The 18,666-nt window shown below is 36.5% G+C and overlaps 1 protein-coding gene across 2 annotated transcripts in view; it reads left to right on the top strand.

The window, feature by feature from the left end:
- The window catches only part of UBQLN1 (ubiquilin 1), a 54,530-nt gene that overhangs the window by 10,859 nt on the left and 25,005 nt on the right, over positions 1-18,666 (top strand). For both annotated transcript variants that reach the window (XM_053576426.1, XM_053576417.1), the window contains exon 2: positions 16,898-17,049. In XM_053576426.1, coding sequence (XP_053432401.1) covers positions 16,898-17,049 — 152 coding nt within the window. The remainder of the gene's footprint in view (positions 1-16,897; positions 17,050-18,666) is intronic.

The following is an 18,666-nucleotide window of genomic DNA, read 5'->3' as shown; positions in this document are numbered from 1 at the left end:
AATTAAAAATGATAATTTTAAAAGTGACGTTAAATTATGGAAAACTTATTAAATTGCAGTTGGGACCTTTTATAGAGACCAAGGTTGGTCTTTATCAATCTGGTGTTTGATGTAAAAACTATTAGAATAATGTAAGTTTGGAAAATGTATTTTGTAACGTATTATTGGAAGATCTATACTTTGGTTTTTCCAGATAAATTTATGTGATCATGAGTTCTGTAGGTATGACGGTAACAGACTGCTTGGTTTACTGATTAAGCAGCTACCATATAGATGTGTAGATTCAGGTATGTTTTTGTTAAAACTTTTTTTTTTTGAGACAGTCTTACTCTGTAGCCTAGGTTAGAGTACTGTTGCATCTTCATAGCTCATGGGCAACCTCAAACTCCTGGGCTCGAATGATCCTCTAGTTTCAGCCTCCTGAGTAGCTGGGCCTATGACATCTCCGACTAATTTTTTCTATTTTTAGTAGAGATAGGGCCTCACTCTTGCTGAGGCTGGTCTCAGACTTTGGATCTCATGTGATCCTCCTTTTGTGGTATCCCAGTATGCTGAGATTACAGGTGTGAGTTACTTTTTTTAACCTTTAAAGTTATTTCCAGTTTTCTTGAAGGCTATAACTTAAAGTACAGAATGAAAAGAAAAAAAAAAACACATTTTGCATGTTATTACTTTAAAATTAGAAAATTTGTATGATGTAGAAAAGTATGAAATAAATAGGGGCCAGCTCAGAAAAAAAAGGTTTTTTTTTAGTGACTCTGACCAGGAAGATGTTTATTCGTATACGTATATAGCTTTTTGTTTCTGTTAAGCAAATGGGGTCACTACCCACACTTTTCTTTACCTTACACTCTATTTGTATTATCTTGGCAGTCTTTCCATGTAAATGTAGCTTAATTTGGCTTATTATTTATGTTTTTATTGTTTTGGTTTATTAATGTTTTGAGAAAGAAAAATGTGTTGGCATGTTACTGGCTTTTATGTATTAGGTCATTAAATATGAAATGTCCACATTGAAATGTTCATTATATCTCAAACAAGAAGTGGAACAGTTAATCAAAGTATATGTCTAAACTATCAACACAGTTTTGCCATCATCTTAACAGTAGTTTGTTTATGCTAGCAGTGAAGAAGCCTGGAGAGTGAGTGGCAATGAAATCACAAAAGGCGTTTTGTACAGCTTATTCAGAATGGAATATTTTTCCTTTCAAGAAGTGGTCTGGAAAAAGTGGTGATTTGCTGATTTGTTTCAACAAAGTTCAGATTCTTGGTTGGTGCAAGATTTGGTAAATACAGTAGATGACAGAGTTTCTAAGTCTAACTTCTGTAGTTTGAGCAGTTTGTTTGTGACACGTGGTTGAACATTGTCTTGCAAAAGGATTGGCCTGTCTCTGTTGTCCAGAGGAAATAAGCAATCATAAGCATCCTCATCTTTTCTTTGATTTGGCTGCAGTAGACATCCCCTATAATCGTTAAACCAAGTTTCATGAAGCTGTCGTGGATAATAGCAGTGTTGGACCACCAAATACCATTAGTTTTTTTTTTTGTTTGTTTGTTTTGTGTTTTTGGTGTCTATATTTGATTTTGGACTGTTTTAGCACTTTATCCAACCATTATGCTGAATGCTTGTGATTGTAAAAAATAATTCATTTTTCATCACACATAGCAATAGTATGGTGTAGAAATGGTTGACTTTTATGTCATGAGAGTAAAGAAAAGCAAACTTTGAGACAATTCTCTTCTGATGCTCATTTAATTCATGTGGTATCCATATAGCCAGCTTCTTGACCTTGCTGATTTGTTTCAAATAGGGCAATATTGAAATGATAATGTCAGACTTTACTGCTAATTCACAAGTAGGTTGAGATGGATTTGCTACCCCTACAGCTTTCAGCTTATTATTAGCTACCCTGGTCTCAAGTTGCCCATGTGGATCATTTTCAAGATTAAAATCTTCAGAATGGAACTTCTCAAACCAACAGTGCATTCATAAGCCTCATCCTTCCCAAACACTGTTGTTACTTCAAGCTGTCTGTGCTGCTGCATTGGTTCCATTATGGAAGTAGTATACAAAAGCAATATGAATTTTTAACTTATCTATGGTTTCTTAAATGGTTTCTTAACTTATCTATGTTTCTTAAAAACATTTAAAAGAGGGCGGCGCCTGTGGCTCAAGGGGGAAGGGCACCAGTCCCATATGCCGGAGGTGTCGGGTTCAAACCCAGCCCCGGCCAAAAACCAAAAAAAAAAAAAAACCATTCAAAAGATAGTCAGAAGCCAAATGTATGATTGAAAGAATGAGGATGTATTTTAATGATAAAAAGAAAATAAGTGTTTAAGTGAAATGTCAGATAACTGTCAAACTTAATACTTAAGGAAATTGGACATTTCTTGCTTAATAACTTAGTATATTGAAGTATATTCTGCATATTGGAGAGAGCACAAACCTTGGAATTGGAGAAATCTGATTTTGGGCAAAGAGCTTTACTCATCTTAACTCACTGGCTATTTTTAACATGTGATATAATATGGTAGAACCTCTGTAAGATGGCCACCCAAGGGACTGTAACAAAATGGTCAACATATGGAGGTGATTAAGATAAGGAATTAGGCCTACTGTACTAATACGTATTTGTAGTGCATGTCTGGTTTATGAAAGGTCAACTTAAGGAGGTGGTCAATGTAGGGAGGTATTCAGCTATGGAGGTTCTTGTATACTCTGTAGTTTTTTCTTATATTCGGCATCCTTTATATAAGGTTTGTGAGTGTTTTCAGTAAGGCTACTAACTTCAAGGTTAAATATCAGACATTTGTGGAGTGTTACCTATTGTACATAGATATGATTTATTAAGTATGGACATTTCTTGAAGTAATATTAGCAATATTGAGTAAATTGATTCAGAAATAGACTTGTGGCTTAAAATGCTGAAATAGTAAAGGTTTGAATATAGTAGTATATTATTCAGGCAACTATTTAGAAAATTCTAGGTAAATACTATAAATGTATGGTTTTGCATAAAAAGAAATTAATGTGAAGTTTTTATTTTTTTTTTTAGACAGTCTCACTTTGTGGCCCTTGGTAGAGTGGTGTGTCATCATATCTCATAGCAACCTCAGACTCTTTGGCTCAGGTGATCTCTTGCTTCAGCTTCCCAAGAAGCTGGCTCCACCTGGTTCAAATTTCTGAACTCAGGTGATCCACCTGCCGTGGCCTCCCCAAGTGCTATGATTACAGGGGTGAGCCACCATGTCTGGCAGTGTGTATGTTTTATCTTCAGAGTCTACTAAGTTTTGTTTTTGGTAGGTTGCAAGATTTTTCTATTTTTTTTCTGCAGATATTTAATAGGGAAAGATGTAGACAGGCTGTTTAAAGGCAAGTGTGGAGTTGAGGATAATTTTAAAGGATGACATGTTTTTAGCTAACTTAAAGTCAGATTAACTCATTTTAAAAAGTGTTCATACTTCAGACTTTATTCTTACATAATTAAGTTTGCAATATTTGAATGTCTGTGTGAGTATTGTGCCCAGGCATTTCCATATATCACTTGGTTCTCCCCTCAGCCCTATAGAATAAAATCTCCATTTTACTGGTGAGGAAACCCAGGTAGGCAACATCCCCCAGATCACACAGCTAGTAAATAGTAAAGTCAAGATTTGAATTAAGGCCAGCATGTCTCAAAACCATTTTTCATAATGTGGTCATGCTTTTATTCTCCCTTTTCCCCCTGTGTATGTCTCATTTTTGTTCCCCAAAACAATCCAAGAACAGGGAGTAAGCAAAGTGAGCCCTCAAACAGCTGAGATTGGCATCTTAAAAGTTGATGTATTAAATCTTAGGTATTTTTGTTACAGGACAGAATTCAGATTCTTTGAGTTTTCTTTACAGTTTTAGTGTATGTGCTGCCGAAGTGAGCGCTCCTTGAACTTTCTATTCAAAATAGCAAATACATGGAGAAGAGAAGGTATGCTATCAAAACAAGAACTGACAGTCTGGTAAAAAAGCAGGTATAAGGGGCTGGCACAGTGATTCGTGCCTGTAAATCTCAGCACTTTGGGAAGCTGAGACAGGAACATTGCTTGAGGCCAGAAATTCGAGACCAGCCTGGGCAACATAGTGAGACTCTGCCCAAACACAAAGTTAAAAAATGCTAGCTGGGTGTGGTGCTGCAATGCTAGTAGTCCTGGCTGCCTGGGGAGGCTAAGTGGGAGAATCTCTTGCAAGGCTGCAGTGAGCTCCATGATTGTACCATTCCACTCCAGCTTGGGTGGTGACAGAGTGAGACCCTGTCTCTTAAAAAAAAAAAAAAAGGCAGCTACAGGACACTTTGACAGTCTAGAGCAATTATCACTATACTGCAGAACAGCAGGTAATTTTCACCTGAGTAATTCAGCATTATCAAAAAATTAAATAGTTTAGGTGCTACACAGGGAACTTCAGTTAGCTAGAGAGTCCACTGGTGTGAAGCACCTGACTTACAGATGATGTTGAGAAATGAGGAGCTACTGAATGTTTTGTACATGCTGGATTGACTTTTGAAATCATTAAATTGGATATTCAGGATGCATTAGAATGTTTATTCCTGTTATTATTGAGGAAGAGTTTAGTAATTCTCAGTTTTCAGCTCTTCTGGCCTGTTGATTATTATTGTAAGACTGGAGTAGATGTGGATTTGTAGTAAATGGCGTTCTTGAAGGCCCATTCTATCATTTTGTTTTGAGTTAATGGTGGCTACATGGGTTTAAGGACAAAAATAAGTATATCCGGGTAGTCCAATGAAAATTATAAAAAATCCTTCCATTATGGTTCTGGTAATTCCCTAGATAGATGATAGTATTTTGTATAATTTGCTGTAAGTTTATGTTTCTGCAGGAGGATAGTTGTCAGTGGGCTGCCTGTGTCTAAAGTAGCTTTGAGATTTTCTAAGATTACTAAGTTTTTCTGTGTCATTACTACTTAGCTTCTAATTTTTGTTTTTGTCCAGTAAAATATTTGATAAAATAGAGATGGAAGTTAAGTTCAAATGTTAAAAATCAAATTTCTAGAAAATTTGAAGCCAGTGTCAACAAATTATTCTCAATGATCTTTCCTGTTTTTAGAAAGCAAAGTAGAAGTTTAAGGACATTTGCCATATGGGAAGAATTTTTAGTTTTCAATATCAGGTCTTAACTGTCTCTGCCTGATATGATGGCTGTGGATGATCATCTCTTTTTCTTGGGTGTTTATCTATGCTGTCATTTCCATGTCTTACGGCCAGTTTTGTCTGCTACCTAACACTAGGTTCTCTTCATTCTGATGACCTGCCCAAGACAAGGCATATTTTAGCTTTCCACAAAGTGAAATGAATCACTTGAAATTGAAATGCCCTACATAAAGTTGGCTACTTGTGTTTTTTACTTTCTACTATCTCTTAAGGGTATTTGTAGTCAGCTTTTTAAAGCTACTTTTATTAAAGTGTAGCGGAGAAGAGTAAATTCATCATAAATGTACACCTCCATGTATTAACATACAGGTCAAGAAAGTAGAACATTACCGTCTCCCACAAAGTCACCTTGTCATCCCTTACAAACCTCCTGAAGGTAACCAGTATTCTCACTTTTGACACCATAGATTTTGCTCCTTTCCCCTTTTATGTAAATGAAGTTACACAGGTTATCTTCATTTGTAGTTAGTTTCTTTTGCTACTTGTTGGGGATAATCCCTGATGACCTGCGGCTATAGTTCATTTACTGTCATTGTGTATATTAACTGAACTGAATATACCACAATTTGTTCTGTAGTTGAAGGATATTTGGGTGGTTTTTCTATTTTTGGTGACTTACAAGTAAATGGTAATTTCAAATTCCTAGAATTTTTTATTTTCTTTTCCTTTTTTTCCCTTTACATGTGTTGCCTAGGCTGTATGTAGTACAGCGATGTAATCATAGTTTGTTTTAGCTTTGAGCTCCTGGGCTCAAGTGATCCTCCCACCTAAGCCTCCTGAGTAGGTGTTAGACTTAGGGGCAGGCTGTAATTCTTTTTTTTTTTTTCTGGAGATAGGTATATTTTATTTTTTATTTATTTTTTTGTTTTTATTGTTGGGGATTCATTGAGGGTACAATAAGCCAGGTTACACTAATTGCAATTGTTAGGTAAAGTCCCTCTTGCAATCATGTCTTGCCCCCATAAAGTGTGACACACACCAAGGCCTCACCCCCCTCCCTCCTTCCCTCTTTCTGTTTCCCCCCCATAACCATAATTGTCATTAATTCTCCTCATATCAAAATTGAGTACATAGGATTCATGCTTCTCCATTCTTGTGATGCTTTACTAAGAATAATGTCTTCCACGTCCATCCAGGTTAATACGAAGGATATAAAGTCTCCATTTTTTTTAATGGCTGAATAGTATTCCATGGTATACATATACCACAGCTTGTTAATCCATTCCTGGGTTGGTGGGCATTTAGGCTGTTTCCACATTTTGACGATTGTAAATTGAGCTGCAATAAACAGTCTAGTACAAGTGTCCTTATGATAAAAGGATTTCTTTCCTTCTGGGTAGATGCCCAGTAATGGGATTGCAGGATCAAATGGGAGGTCTAGCTTGAGTGCTTTGAGGTTTCTCCGTACTTCCTTCCAGAAAGGTTGCACCAGTTTGCAGTCCCACCAGCAGTGTCAAAGTGTTCTCTTCTCTCCACATCCACGCCAGCATCTGCAGTTTTGAGATTTTGTGATGTGGGCCATTCTCACTGGGGTTAGATGATATCTCAGGGTTGTTTTGATTTGCATTTCTCTAATATATAGAGATGATGAACATTTTTTCATGTGTTTGTTAGCCATTCGTCTGTCGTCTTTAGAGAAAGTTCTATTCATGTCTCTTGCCCATTGATATATGGGATTGTTGGCTTTTTTCATGTGGATTAATTTGAGTTCTCTATAGATCCTAGTTATCAAGCTTTTGTCTGATTGAAAATATGCAAATATCCTTTCCCATTGGGTAGGTTGTCTCTTTGCTTTGGTTATTGTCTCCTTAGCTGTACAGAAGCTTTTCAGTTTAATGCAGTCCCATTTGTTTACTTTTGTTGTTGTTGCAATTGCCATGGCAGTCTTCTTCATGAAGTCTTTCCCCAGGCCAATATCTTCCAATGTTTTTCCTATGCTTTCTTTGAGGATTTTTATTGTTTCATGCCTTAAATTTAAGTCCTTTATCCATCTTGAGTCAATTTTTGTGAGTGGGGAAAGGTGTGGGTCCAGTTTCAGTCTTTTACATGTAGACATCCAGTTCTCCCAACACCATTTATTGAATAGGGAGTCTTTCCCCCAAGGTATGTTCTTCTTTGGTTTATCGAAGATTAGGTGGTTGTAAAATGTTAGTTTCATTTCTTGGTTTTCAATTCGATTCCAAGTGTCTATGTCTCTGTTTTTGTGCCAGTACCATGCTGTCTTGAGCACTATGGCTTTGTAGTACAGACTAAAATCTGGTATGCTGATGCCCCCAGCTTTATTTTTGTTACAGAGAACTGCCTTAGCTATACGGGGTTTTTTCCGGTTCCATACAAAACGCAGAATCATTTTTTCCAAATCTTGAAAGTAGGATGTTGGTATTTTGATAGGAATGGCATTGAATAGGTAGATTGCTTTGGGAAGTATAGACATTTTAACAATGTTGATTCTTCCCATCCATGAGCATGGTATGTTCTTCCATTTGTTAATATCCTCTGCTATTTCCTTTCTGAGGATTTCATAGTTTTCTTTATAGAGGTCCTTCACCTCCTTCATTAGGTATATTCCTAGGTATTTCATTTTCTTTGAAACTATGGTGAAGGGAGTTGTGTCCTTAATTAGCTTCTCATCTTGACTGTTATTGGTGTATACAAAGGCTACTGACTTGTGGACATTGATTTTATATCCTGAAACATTACTGTATTTTTTGATGACTTCTAGGAGTCTTGTGGTTGAGTCTTTGGGGTTCTCTAAGTATAAGATCATGTCGTCAGCAAAGAGGGAGAGTTTGACCTCCTCTGCTCCCATTTGGATTCCCTTTATTTCCTTGTCTTGCCTAATTGTATTGGCTAGAACTTCCAGGACTACGTTGAATAGTAAAGGTGACAGAGGACAACCTTGTCTGGTTCCAGTTGTAAGAGGAAAAGCTTTGAGTTTTACTCCATTCAGTAAAATATTGGCTGTGGGTTTGTCATAGATAGCTTCAGTCAGTTTTAGAAATATGCCACCTATGTCTATACTCTTCAGTGTTCTAATTAGAAAAGGATGCTGGATTTTATCAAATGCTTTTTCTGCATCTATTGAGAGGATCATGTGATCTTTATTTTTGCCTCTGTTAATATGGTGGATAACGTTTATGGACTTGCGTATGTTAAACCAGCCTTGCATCCCTGGGATGAAGCCTACTTGATCATGATGAATGACTTTTTTGATGATAAGCTGTAATCTATTGGCTAGGATTTTGTTGACAATTTTTGCGTCTATGTTCATGAGTGAGATTGGTCTGAAATTCTCCTTTTTGTTTGGGTCTTTTCCTGGTTTTGGTATCAGGGTGATGTTTGCTTCATAGAATGTGTTGGGGAAGATTCCTTCTTCCTCAGTTTTTTGGAATAATTTCTGCAGTACAGGAATAAGCTCTTCCTTGAAGGTTTGATAGAATTCTGGAGTGAAGCCATCTGGACCAGGGCATTTTTTGGTTGGAAGATTTTTTATTGTTTCTTTGATCTCAGTGCTTGAAATTGGTCTGTTCAGGAGCTCTGTTTCTTCCTGGCTGAGTCTAGGGAGAGGGTGTGATTCCAAATATTGATCCATTTCTTTCACATTGTCAAATTTCTGGGCATAGAGTTTCTGGTAGTATTCAGAGATGATCTCTTGTATCTCTGTGGGATCAGTTGTTATTTCCCCTTTATCATTTCTGATTGAGGTTACTAGAGATTTTACTTTTCTATTCCTCGTTAGTCTGGCCAATGGTTTATCTATTTTATTTATTTTTTCAAAAAACCAACTCCTCGTTTTATTAATTTTCTGAATGATTCTTTTGTTTTCAGTTTCATTGATCTCTGATTTGATTTTGGATATTTCTTTTCTTCTACTGAGTTTAGGCTTAGATTGTTCTTCTTTTTCCAATTCCATGAGATCTCTTGTGAGATTGTTGATGCGCTCTCTTTCTGTTTTTCGAATGTAGGCATCTAAGGCGATGAATTTTCCTCTCAAAACTGCTTTTGCAGTATCCCACAGGTTTTGGTAGCTTGTGTCTTTATTGTTGTTATGCTCAAGGAAGTTAATGATTTCCTGTTTTATTTCTTCCTGCACCCATCTGTTATTCAACAGAAGATTGTTTAATTTCCATGCCTTTGGGTGGGGTCGAGCATTTTTGTTAAGAGTTGAGTTCCACCTTTACTGCCTTATGGTCTGAGAAGATACAAGGTAAAATTTCAATTCTTTTGATTCTGTTGATACTTGTTTTGTGTCCCAGGATATGATGAATTTTGGAGAATGTTCCATGGGGTGATGAGAAGTATGTATATTCTTTATCTTTGGGATGGAGTGTTCTATATGCGTCTATCAAGCACAGTTGTTCTAGGGTCTCATTTAAGTCTCTTATATCCTTGTTTAATTTCTGTTTAGAGGATCTGTCCAGCTCTGTAAGAGGAGTGTTAAGGTCCCGTTATTATGGTATTATCAGATATCATATTGCTCAGACTGAGTAAGGTCTGTTTCAAGAATCTGGGAGCATTGAAATTGGGTGCATAAATATTTAGAATTGAAATGTCTTCTTGTTGTATTTTTCCCTTGACCAATATAAAGTGACCATCTTTGTCTTTTTTGACTGTAGTTGCTTTAAATCCACATGTATCTGAAAATAAGATTGCAACTCCTCTTTTCTTGTGAATTCCATTTGCCTGAAAAATTGTCTTCCAACCCTTGACTCAGAGCTTGAATTTGTCTTTTGAAGCCAGGTGTGTTTCTTGCAGACAGCAAATGGATGGCTTGTGTTTTTTAATCCAGTCAACCAATCTATGTCTCTTCAGTGGGGAATTCAAGCCATTAACATTTATTGAGATAATTGATAAGTGTGGTAGTATTCTATTCGTCTTATTTGGTGAGAGTCCATTGCTTAGTTTTATCTTTTGCATCAGTGTGAAGGTTAGGTTCTGTCCTTTAATTTCTGAGTTCTTACTTTGCTGCTTATCCATTGTGGTGGTCAGTGTGCAGAACAGGTTGAAGTATTTCCTGTAGAGCTGGTCTTGTTGTGGCGAATTTCCTCAATGTTTGTATATCTGTAAATGATTTGATTTCTCCGTCAATTTTGAAGCTTAGCAGGGTACAGAATTCTGGGCTGGAAATTGTTCTGTTTAAGTAGATTAAAGGTAGATGACCATTGTCTTCTTGCTTGGAAAGTTTCATTAGAGAAGTCTGCGGTCAATCTGATGGATTTGCCCCTGTAGGTCAACTGGCGCTTACTCCTGGCAGCTTGCAGAATCTTTTCTTTTGTGTTGACTTTGGACAGGTTCATCACAATGTGTCTCTAAGCGAGAAGCTCGCTTAGAGTTGAGGTGACCTGGGGTCCAATAGCCCTCTGAAAGCAGTGTGTCAGAATCTTTGGTGATATTTGGGAAATTGTCTTTTATAATATTCTCTAGTATGGCTTCCATTCCTCTGGGGCATTCTTCTTCCCCTTCTGGAATTTCTATAACTCGTATGTTGGAACGCTTCATAAAGTCCCATAATTCTGACAGTGAACATTCTGCTTTCTCTCTCTTCTTTTCTGCCTCTTTTACTATCTGAGTTATCTCAAAAACTTTGTCTTCTACCTCTGAAATTCTTTCTTGTGCATGGTCTAACCTGTTGCTGATACTTTCCATTGCATCTTTAAGTTCCCTAATTGACTGTTTTATTTCCTTCAGCTCTGCTATATCCTTTTTATATTCTTCATATCGTTCATCTCTCATCTGATTGTTTTTGAATTTCCTTTTGGTTATTTTCCACTTTATTAGCAGTTTCCTTCATTGTTTCCATCATTTCTTTCATTGTTTTCAACATGTGTATTCTAAATTCCCTTTCTGTCATTCCTAACATATCTCTATAGGTGGAATCCTCTGCAGTAGCTACCTCATGGTCCCTTGGCGGGGTTGTTCCGGACTGGTTCTTCATGTTGCCTGGAGTTTTCTGCTGATTCTTCCTCATGGGTGATTTCTTTTATCTGTTTCCTTGCCCTAATTTTCCTTTCACTTCCTCTTGCTCTTTAAGTTCTCGTGCCTGTGGAAGTTGCGGGCCAGTTTAGACGCATTGAACACACGTGACCACTTGCCAGTTTTCCACTGTTTTAGTCCTGCTCTGGGGTCCAGAAGTCTCTCTCTGACTCCCTGTATCCTCGCAGGGGTGATGATAGGCAGATCCCACCAGCCAGCGATTCCTGGAGTCCTTCTCCCCAGACTCACGGTGCCCAGATGCAAGGAAGCTGTTACTTGGCTGCCATCTTGCTCCGCCTCCTGGCAGGCAGTAATTCTTAAACTTTAGATTGCTGGGCCCCAACCCCAGAGTTTCTTACTGGTTGGTCTGGGTGAGGCCTGAGAATTTGCATTTCTAACTGTTTACTTAGTAATGCTGATATTAATTCATTTGGGGAGCTCTGGGCTAGGTTTTTCTCAATTTTGGCAATATTCTTTGTTATTGAGGCAGTCCTTTGCATTGTAGATAATTTGGCAGCATCTCTTCTCTCTACCCACTACATACCAGTGGTATGTTGAGAAAACCAGAAATGTCTGTCAGTAGTGCGCATAGCTCAGTGGGTAGGGTGCCGGCCACATGCACCAGGGCTGGTGGGTTCCATTCCAGCCTGGGCCTGCTAAAACAAAAAAGTAGCCGAGCATTGTGGTGGGCACCTGTAGTCCCAACTACTCTGGAGGCTGACACAAGAGAATCGCTTGAGCCCCAGAGTTTGAGGATGCTGTGAGCTGTGATGTAACGGCACTCTACGGAGGGCAACATAGACTCTGGCTCATTAAAAAGAAAGAAAGAAATGTCTGTGGACAGTGATTTTTCAACCTATGTACTGTGAAAATTTTTAAAGATTATTAATTATTTTTGAAAGAAGTTTGATGCATAGTTAAGTATATTCTTTTTTTTTTTTTTTACTCGTTTTTTGACATGCATAACTTCAGTGTGCTTTGGAAGTTTAACTATAGGTTCAAGTGTGCTGTGAGATAAAGAAGGTTGAAAATTACTGCTGTAGACATTGCCAAATGCCTTCTTTAGCCCCTGTTGAGAACCACTGCTCCAGGGTGATGTGTAGGGTGACTGGAGAGAACTCTTACCTCCGTATCTTTGAGTTCTTTTCTTTTAGGCTAGTTAGATTCTACCTGGAGACATAAAGTATAATAATTTTTCTGCCTGGATGGTGAAGATCCAGCATTCTATTTGCTAGGGGAAAGGTGTTGTGGAGTACTCTGTATCTAGTATATCTGTGTTTACGCAATCTTCTGATTTTAGTATTGTGCTCCTTTCAGTGCACTTGTCCTTTAGTGCAGAGACCCTTTTCCAAGGAAAAAATTTCTCTAGTCTTTTTTTGTGGGGGAGTTTGGGGAGGGGCTGTTACCTGCTGAGTGTGCAATGTGAGGTCGTTTACTTCCTAGACTTTCAAATAATCCTGGTTATTTTATTCCTTAAGCAGCCCTCACCACCTTCCTTCTCATCCTCAGTCTCTGGTGGTTCCAATATTGTGTCTTCTGGATATTCTGAAGAGTAAATTGAATTGCTTAGGACTTAGCTCTCTAGTGTCTGTTAAACTCATTGATCATGTGTCCATCTGATTTCAAGCTTCAGTATTTTATTTTACTTGACACCTTCCCATTTGTTTCTGCCCCAGAAACTCAGAAAAAAATTCTTTTTGCAACTTATGTCTAACGAGAGTTTTTGATTTTTACAACTCAGTAATAAAAATACAAATAACATAATTGAAAAGTGGGCAAATGATCTGAGTAGACATTTCCCCAAAGAAGGCATACAGGTAATCAGTAAGCACATGAAAAGATTCTCAACATCCTCAGCTATCAGGGAAATGAAAATTAAAACCACTTCAAACCCACTAGGATGGCTGTAATAAAAGTCAGATAATAACAAGTGTTTGTGATATGAAGAAAGTAGAACCCTTATACACAGCTGCTAGGAATATAAAATGATAAGCCACGTAGACTAGTGGGTCTTCAAATGGTAAAATGTAGTTATTATTATACCTCCTATGTTTGACAAAAGATCCAAACAACCGAAATGTCTGCCTCCCATGTGTGAATAAAGAAAATGTGGTACACATGTACAATGGAATGCTATTTGGCCATAGAAAAGAATGACATATTGACACAGGCTACAGCATGAATGGACCTTGAAAACATGCCAAGTCACAAAGATCATTTATGATTCCTTTTATGTCAGACCTGCCCTAGAGCTCCCCAAATGAATAGCATCAGAGAGAAAAGTAAATTACTGGTTTCAAATAGCTGGAAGTGATGGAGTCATAAGTAGGTGATAGTTACAGGCTACTGGTTTCTTTTTCAGGTAAAGAAAGTGTTCTGAAATTGGTTATGGTTGACTATATCTATGAATATTCCAAAAACCATTGAATTGTATACTTTAAATGGACAGATTACATGGTCCATTGTTTCAGTAAAACCTTAAAAAAAAAAAAAACCATATTGTCTTAGTGGGGATTTGAAAGAATAAGAGTTAGTGCATGTCTTCAATGTAGTGCAGTGGTTATCAACCTTCCTAATGCTGCAACTCTTTAATACAGTTCCTGTGGGTTGTGACAGGACAGCAGTTGAGAACTGCTGATTTAGTCTAGTGTGTTACCTTCAAATCCTAAAATATGACAAAATGCCATACTGTATGTTAGGTAATTAAATCATTTATTTCAGAATAACATAAAGGGATGTCAAACTTCTAAAAAAATTTTTTGAGTTTACGGTTAAGAAACGCAAATCCCGGTTAACCCTTTAGTTTTCTGTATGAACTAGACTACAGGTCGGGGGTGGAGAACTTTTTCATATTGGAAGGCTATTTAGCTATAATCAAATAAGCGTGCGTTCAAGGAACTTCAGTTAGATAAAAGTGTACATTATCTTGTAAAAATGTAACTACTCTGTCCTTAATAATTTCAAAAAATAAAAACTCTTTAATTTTAAAGTTATCCTTGTAATGACTTTGCTATATCTGCTCTTTGTTGGAAAGTATTTGAATTTTGGTTGCAGCATGGCAGTCCCCATCCTCTAGATGGGTATCCGTCATTGGTGACCTTAAGGGCATCTTGATTTTGGTTAGGTAGGAAGAGTGTAGATTCATAGGATAAGTCGTTGAAAAACAAGAAAGCATTTTTTGGCATGTTGCTGCTTGAAGTGCAGGTATTCTGCATTTTTCCATATTTCAATTGAATCTTTCTTGGCATCAAACAATGACTTCAATATGTCATCTACAGATAACCTGGATGGACGTAGAACACATTATTCTTAGTAAAGCATCACAGGAATGGAGAAGCATAAATCCTGTGTACTCAATTTTGATGTAAGGACAGTTAATGACCGAGTACACGGTGGGGGGTGGGGGAGGAGGAGAGCAGAGCAGAGAGAGAGAGAGAGAGAAGGAGGGAGGGACGTGGGGGAAAGGAATAGCAGAGAGAGGGGAGGGGGGTGGGATCTCCGTGTATTACACAGCCTTTGGAGGCAAGACAAAATTTTAAGAGGGACTTTACCTAACATATGCAATCAGTGTAGCCTGGTTTCTTGTACTCTCAGTAACTCCCCAACAATAAAAAAAAATCATCTACAGAGAGCTCAATCAGTGCTATCTGTAGTTCTTTAGGTGCCTTGGTGATGTCAACTAGATGAAGCTGACATGCTGATTTGCTGGTGATGTCATGATTCTTAAAGTCAATGAATCTTTCATTGTATTCTCCAATTAATAGGCCTATAACAGCTGAGTATTCTTCAGATGTTTCACATACATAATTCTGCTCATCAATGACCTTTGGTAACTGAGGAAAATGTTCATCTGAAATTTCCTTTTGAAGAAGTGTTTTGGAAAAAATAGCTTTTTTAAAAATGGTTGGATTTTTTGCCACATATCATATATTGACTTAGTTTTACCTTGCAAAGACATATTCAGGTTGTTTTGATTTGACATGGTATCACACAGAAATGCTGCATTCCCAGATAAAACTTCTTTCATTAATTCACATCGCTGATCCTAATCTTTATAAAATTTAAGTATCTGTTCTTGCAGAGATAAGATTTTGGCCAACACTAATACTTCCCATGTGATAGCTGGTGTACTTTGGAATGATATGGCAAATCCACACTGAATACTTCATCATTCAGCTTTAGCATCTTATGAAACTGGCTATGGCATAATTGAATTTGCACAAACATAGTTAACAATACTTAAAACTTACTGCAAAGTGTCATGTAAAGCAAGAGCTTTAGTGCAGAGATTTTGTTGATGCAGGATACAGTGAAAAGAAATTAGAGCACCTGGATCTCTTAATTCTTTTTTTATCTGTGCAATAAACTCTTCATGTTTTCCTTTTGTGGAAGGTGTACAGTCTAAATTACCCAATTCAGTCCAACTTCATGTCATTTATCTTGAAAGTGTTGAAGATAGCTATTGACTGTGTTCTGTTCACAAGAATGTCCAAAGCGAGTAATTATTCGTAGCAAAGAAAATGTCTTGTTATGGCCCCAATCAAGCGTAAAACCTCTGCCAAGTCAGTAGTACCTAGTGTCAGTTGATTCATCCAAAGTGATTGAATAATTTCTATTTTCTGTTGAAACTATTTCATGAAGTTGGGAGAAGTTAGGACTAAATCATGAGCGTAGCAGCTGTCAATTTAGCTCTTATGGCTTACTAATTTTAATTGTGGTGGTCAATTTGGGATGATTATTTCATTTAACTTCATTCTTTGGTATTTTAAATACATTCAGTTTAAAAATATAAAGGATGAACAAAATGTATTAATAAAAGTGAAAAGATTTGTTCTGTAAAATTTAAATTCAGTTCAAAGGCCACAGGTAGCCTTAGCGAAAATAGAGTCCCCTAGTATAGGTAATCTGAATGGTTTTGTCTTTGAAGTCCAATCTAGGTTTGAATCTTAACTCAGCAGGTCATTAGCTATGCCATTGTGTGGAGAGGGAGAACTTGTTTTTCTGTGTCTGAAAGATACATTTAATATTTCACAAACCATCTTCCTCACAAAGTTAAGGAAGACTGAGAGAGCTAGCAAAGTAGTCATTACCATTTATGGACTACCGTCTATGGGCCTACTATCTATCCTACCATCTATCAGTGTCTGATGTTTGCATTTTATATACATTCTTATTTTATCCTCACAGAACCATGTGTAGATACTAAAGAGAAAAACATCTGAAAATCTGAAACACTCCAATGAGTATTTCTTTTGAGTGTCATGGGCATGCAGAAACTTTTGGATTTTAGATATTTGGATTAGGGTTATTCACCTTGTAGGACAAAAATATGAGGTTGGCTATGCATACTTATTCAACTAGAAAGAAAGGACAGTATTGAAGAAGATAGATGGAGGAATAAGACTATTATAAACTTGGTAAGACCTGATTGTGGCTTAAACTAGATGTGGTCTCATTTGACATAAAAAGAATAACGATATTTCAAGGCAATGACTTGTTAGGCTTCTGCCAGAGAATTGAGGATAGGATATGTACATCTATAGTAAGACATTTGTGTTAGAGATGAAACAGTAATCATTTCTCACTAAGATCAAAATAACACAAAAAAGATGAATCTTTCTATTGTTCGAATCATATTATCTGTAGTAGGGGGCTCTTTGATGTACTTCTGGAAACAGACTGTGATGCTATGAAAGTACTTATATCTTTTTTTTATTATTTAGTTCAAGGAAGAAATCTCTAAACGTTTCAAATCACATACTGACCAACTTGTTTTGATATTTGCTGGGAAAATTTTAAAAGATCAAGATACTTTGAGTCAGCATGGAATTCATGATGGACTTACAGTTCACCTTGTCATCAAAACACAAAACAGGTATGGTTTTAGAAGACATAGAGCTTTAAACTGTGAATAAATATTTGTATTTGTTTTTTTGAAAATTTTTAAAGAATTGTTTGTCAAGCAGATATATTTGTCTTGAAAAAATAACTAGTGTTGGCCTTAAGTGGCTTTCCCTGTCCCCTGTAATTAATATGGAAATGCATTCAAATTTATTTCTTTTTTGCTGTTAGTAACAATGGTTTTTTTTTTAAACATGATTTCATGTTAGTGTTTGTCATATTGAGCATTTAATATTTCAAAAGATTTAATATGTCTAAATTATTCGAATTAGAATAAGCAAATTAATGTTTTTAGCTATTTTCGTTTTAGGGGAAGTTTTAGGCAAAGAGCTCAGGTTACTAATCTAAGCAAACCAAAAATAAATAACTACATCACATTAAATCTAAGGCACTATCAAATTTTTTTTTTTTTTTTGCTGTTTTGGGCCAGGGCCAGGTTTGAACCCACCACCTCTGGTATATGGGGTTGGCGCCCTACTCCTTTGAGCCACAGATGCTGCCTTGCACTATCCATTTTTAAGAGAAACTTTTATTTTGTGTATCGCTAAGAAAGAACACTGCTATTTGAACTTTTTTTCTTGTCACTTACAAGTTTTATTTTCTACTTAGGGAAAGAAGTCCTTTAAACTTACTTGGATATAGAATTTTACCATGTCAGTTTTGGATACCTACAAAGAAAATATAAATGAAAAATATAAAATAAATTTTAGGAGTCTGAATTTTTTGAATTGCCTTTTGACTTAGCTGTCAGTGTTTATATTTTTCCATACAGTACCAAACTATTTTGTCCAGAGTGTTGGTGATGTTGCATTTCTTTTAAAAAGTACTAGAGTATTTTCTCAAGGATTTTCTTCCAAGTCATTGACATTAATTCTATAAGCTTTTAAGCTAGTGTTCCTCAAAAGCAAATATTTGTTTTACTGATGTAACATTTATCCCTCTTGTTCCTGCGCTTTTTTGTACACGTGGTAACTTCTTTCAGTGCCAGTTAACGGTCTCTTTTTTCTGAAGATACTTTACATGGTAATTAAACTCAATTTGTATGATACAATAATATACTTAGTCATTTGCTAAGAGCACATGTATGCAGACATTACAGTTGATGTATGGCTGTCAGCAGTTGTAGCATAGATCCTAATTTCAAAGAGTTAAAATGAAAAAATAAGTGCCTTAGAATCAATGGAAGAAACAACGAATGAGATCAGAACTTTTAACCTGGTAATCAGATGAAAAGGTTTTCTGATAAACTGTATTTCTTTATTTAAAGATAATATTAAGTGATGCTCAGTTACAATTTGGGTTGATTTCTCAGCCTTTTAATGAAGTATCACTTTTTATTTTACTTTATTATTTTTAAGAATTTCAAGAGTCTGAATAAAACTAGTCTCTGATGGCCCCTAAACCTTAAGTACTAGAGCGGGTAGATAAAAAGTTGTTATAGTCCAACTTTGTGAGTGTAACTTGTCATTGTGATGTATAGCCTTCTCTTAACCAGTATGAATGAACATAATGAAATATTTGTTTACATTATATTTAAAGAGGTGGGGCAGTTAGAAATACATTGTAGATTTTATAAGATTTTATTACATAT

This window comes from Nycticebus coucang, chromosome 2, assembly GCF_027406575.1.
Source record: "Nycticebus coucang isolate mNycCou1 chromosome 2, mNycCou1.pri, whole genome shotgun sequence".
In the NCBI taxonomy this organism is placed as follows: Eukaryota; Metazoa; Chordata; class Mammalia; order Primates; family Lorisidae; genus Nycticebus; species Nycticebus coucang.
The sequence above is the reverse complement of the archived record's forward strand: the minus strand, read 5'-3'. Positions and strand labels throughout refer to the sequence as shown.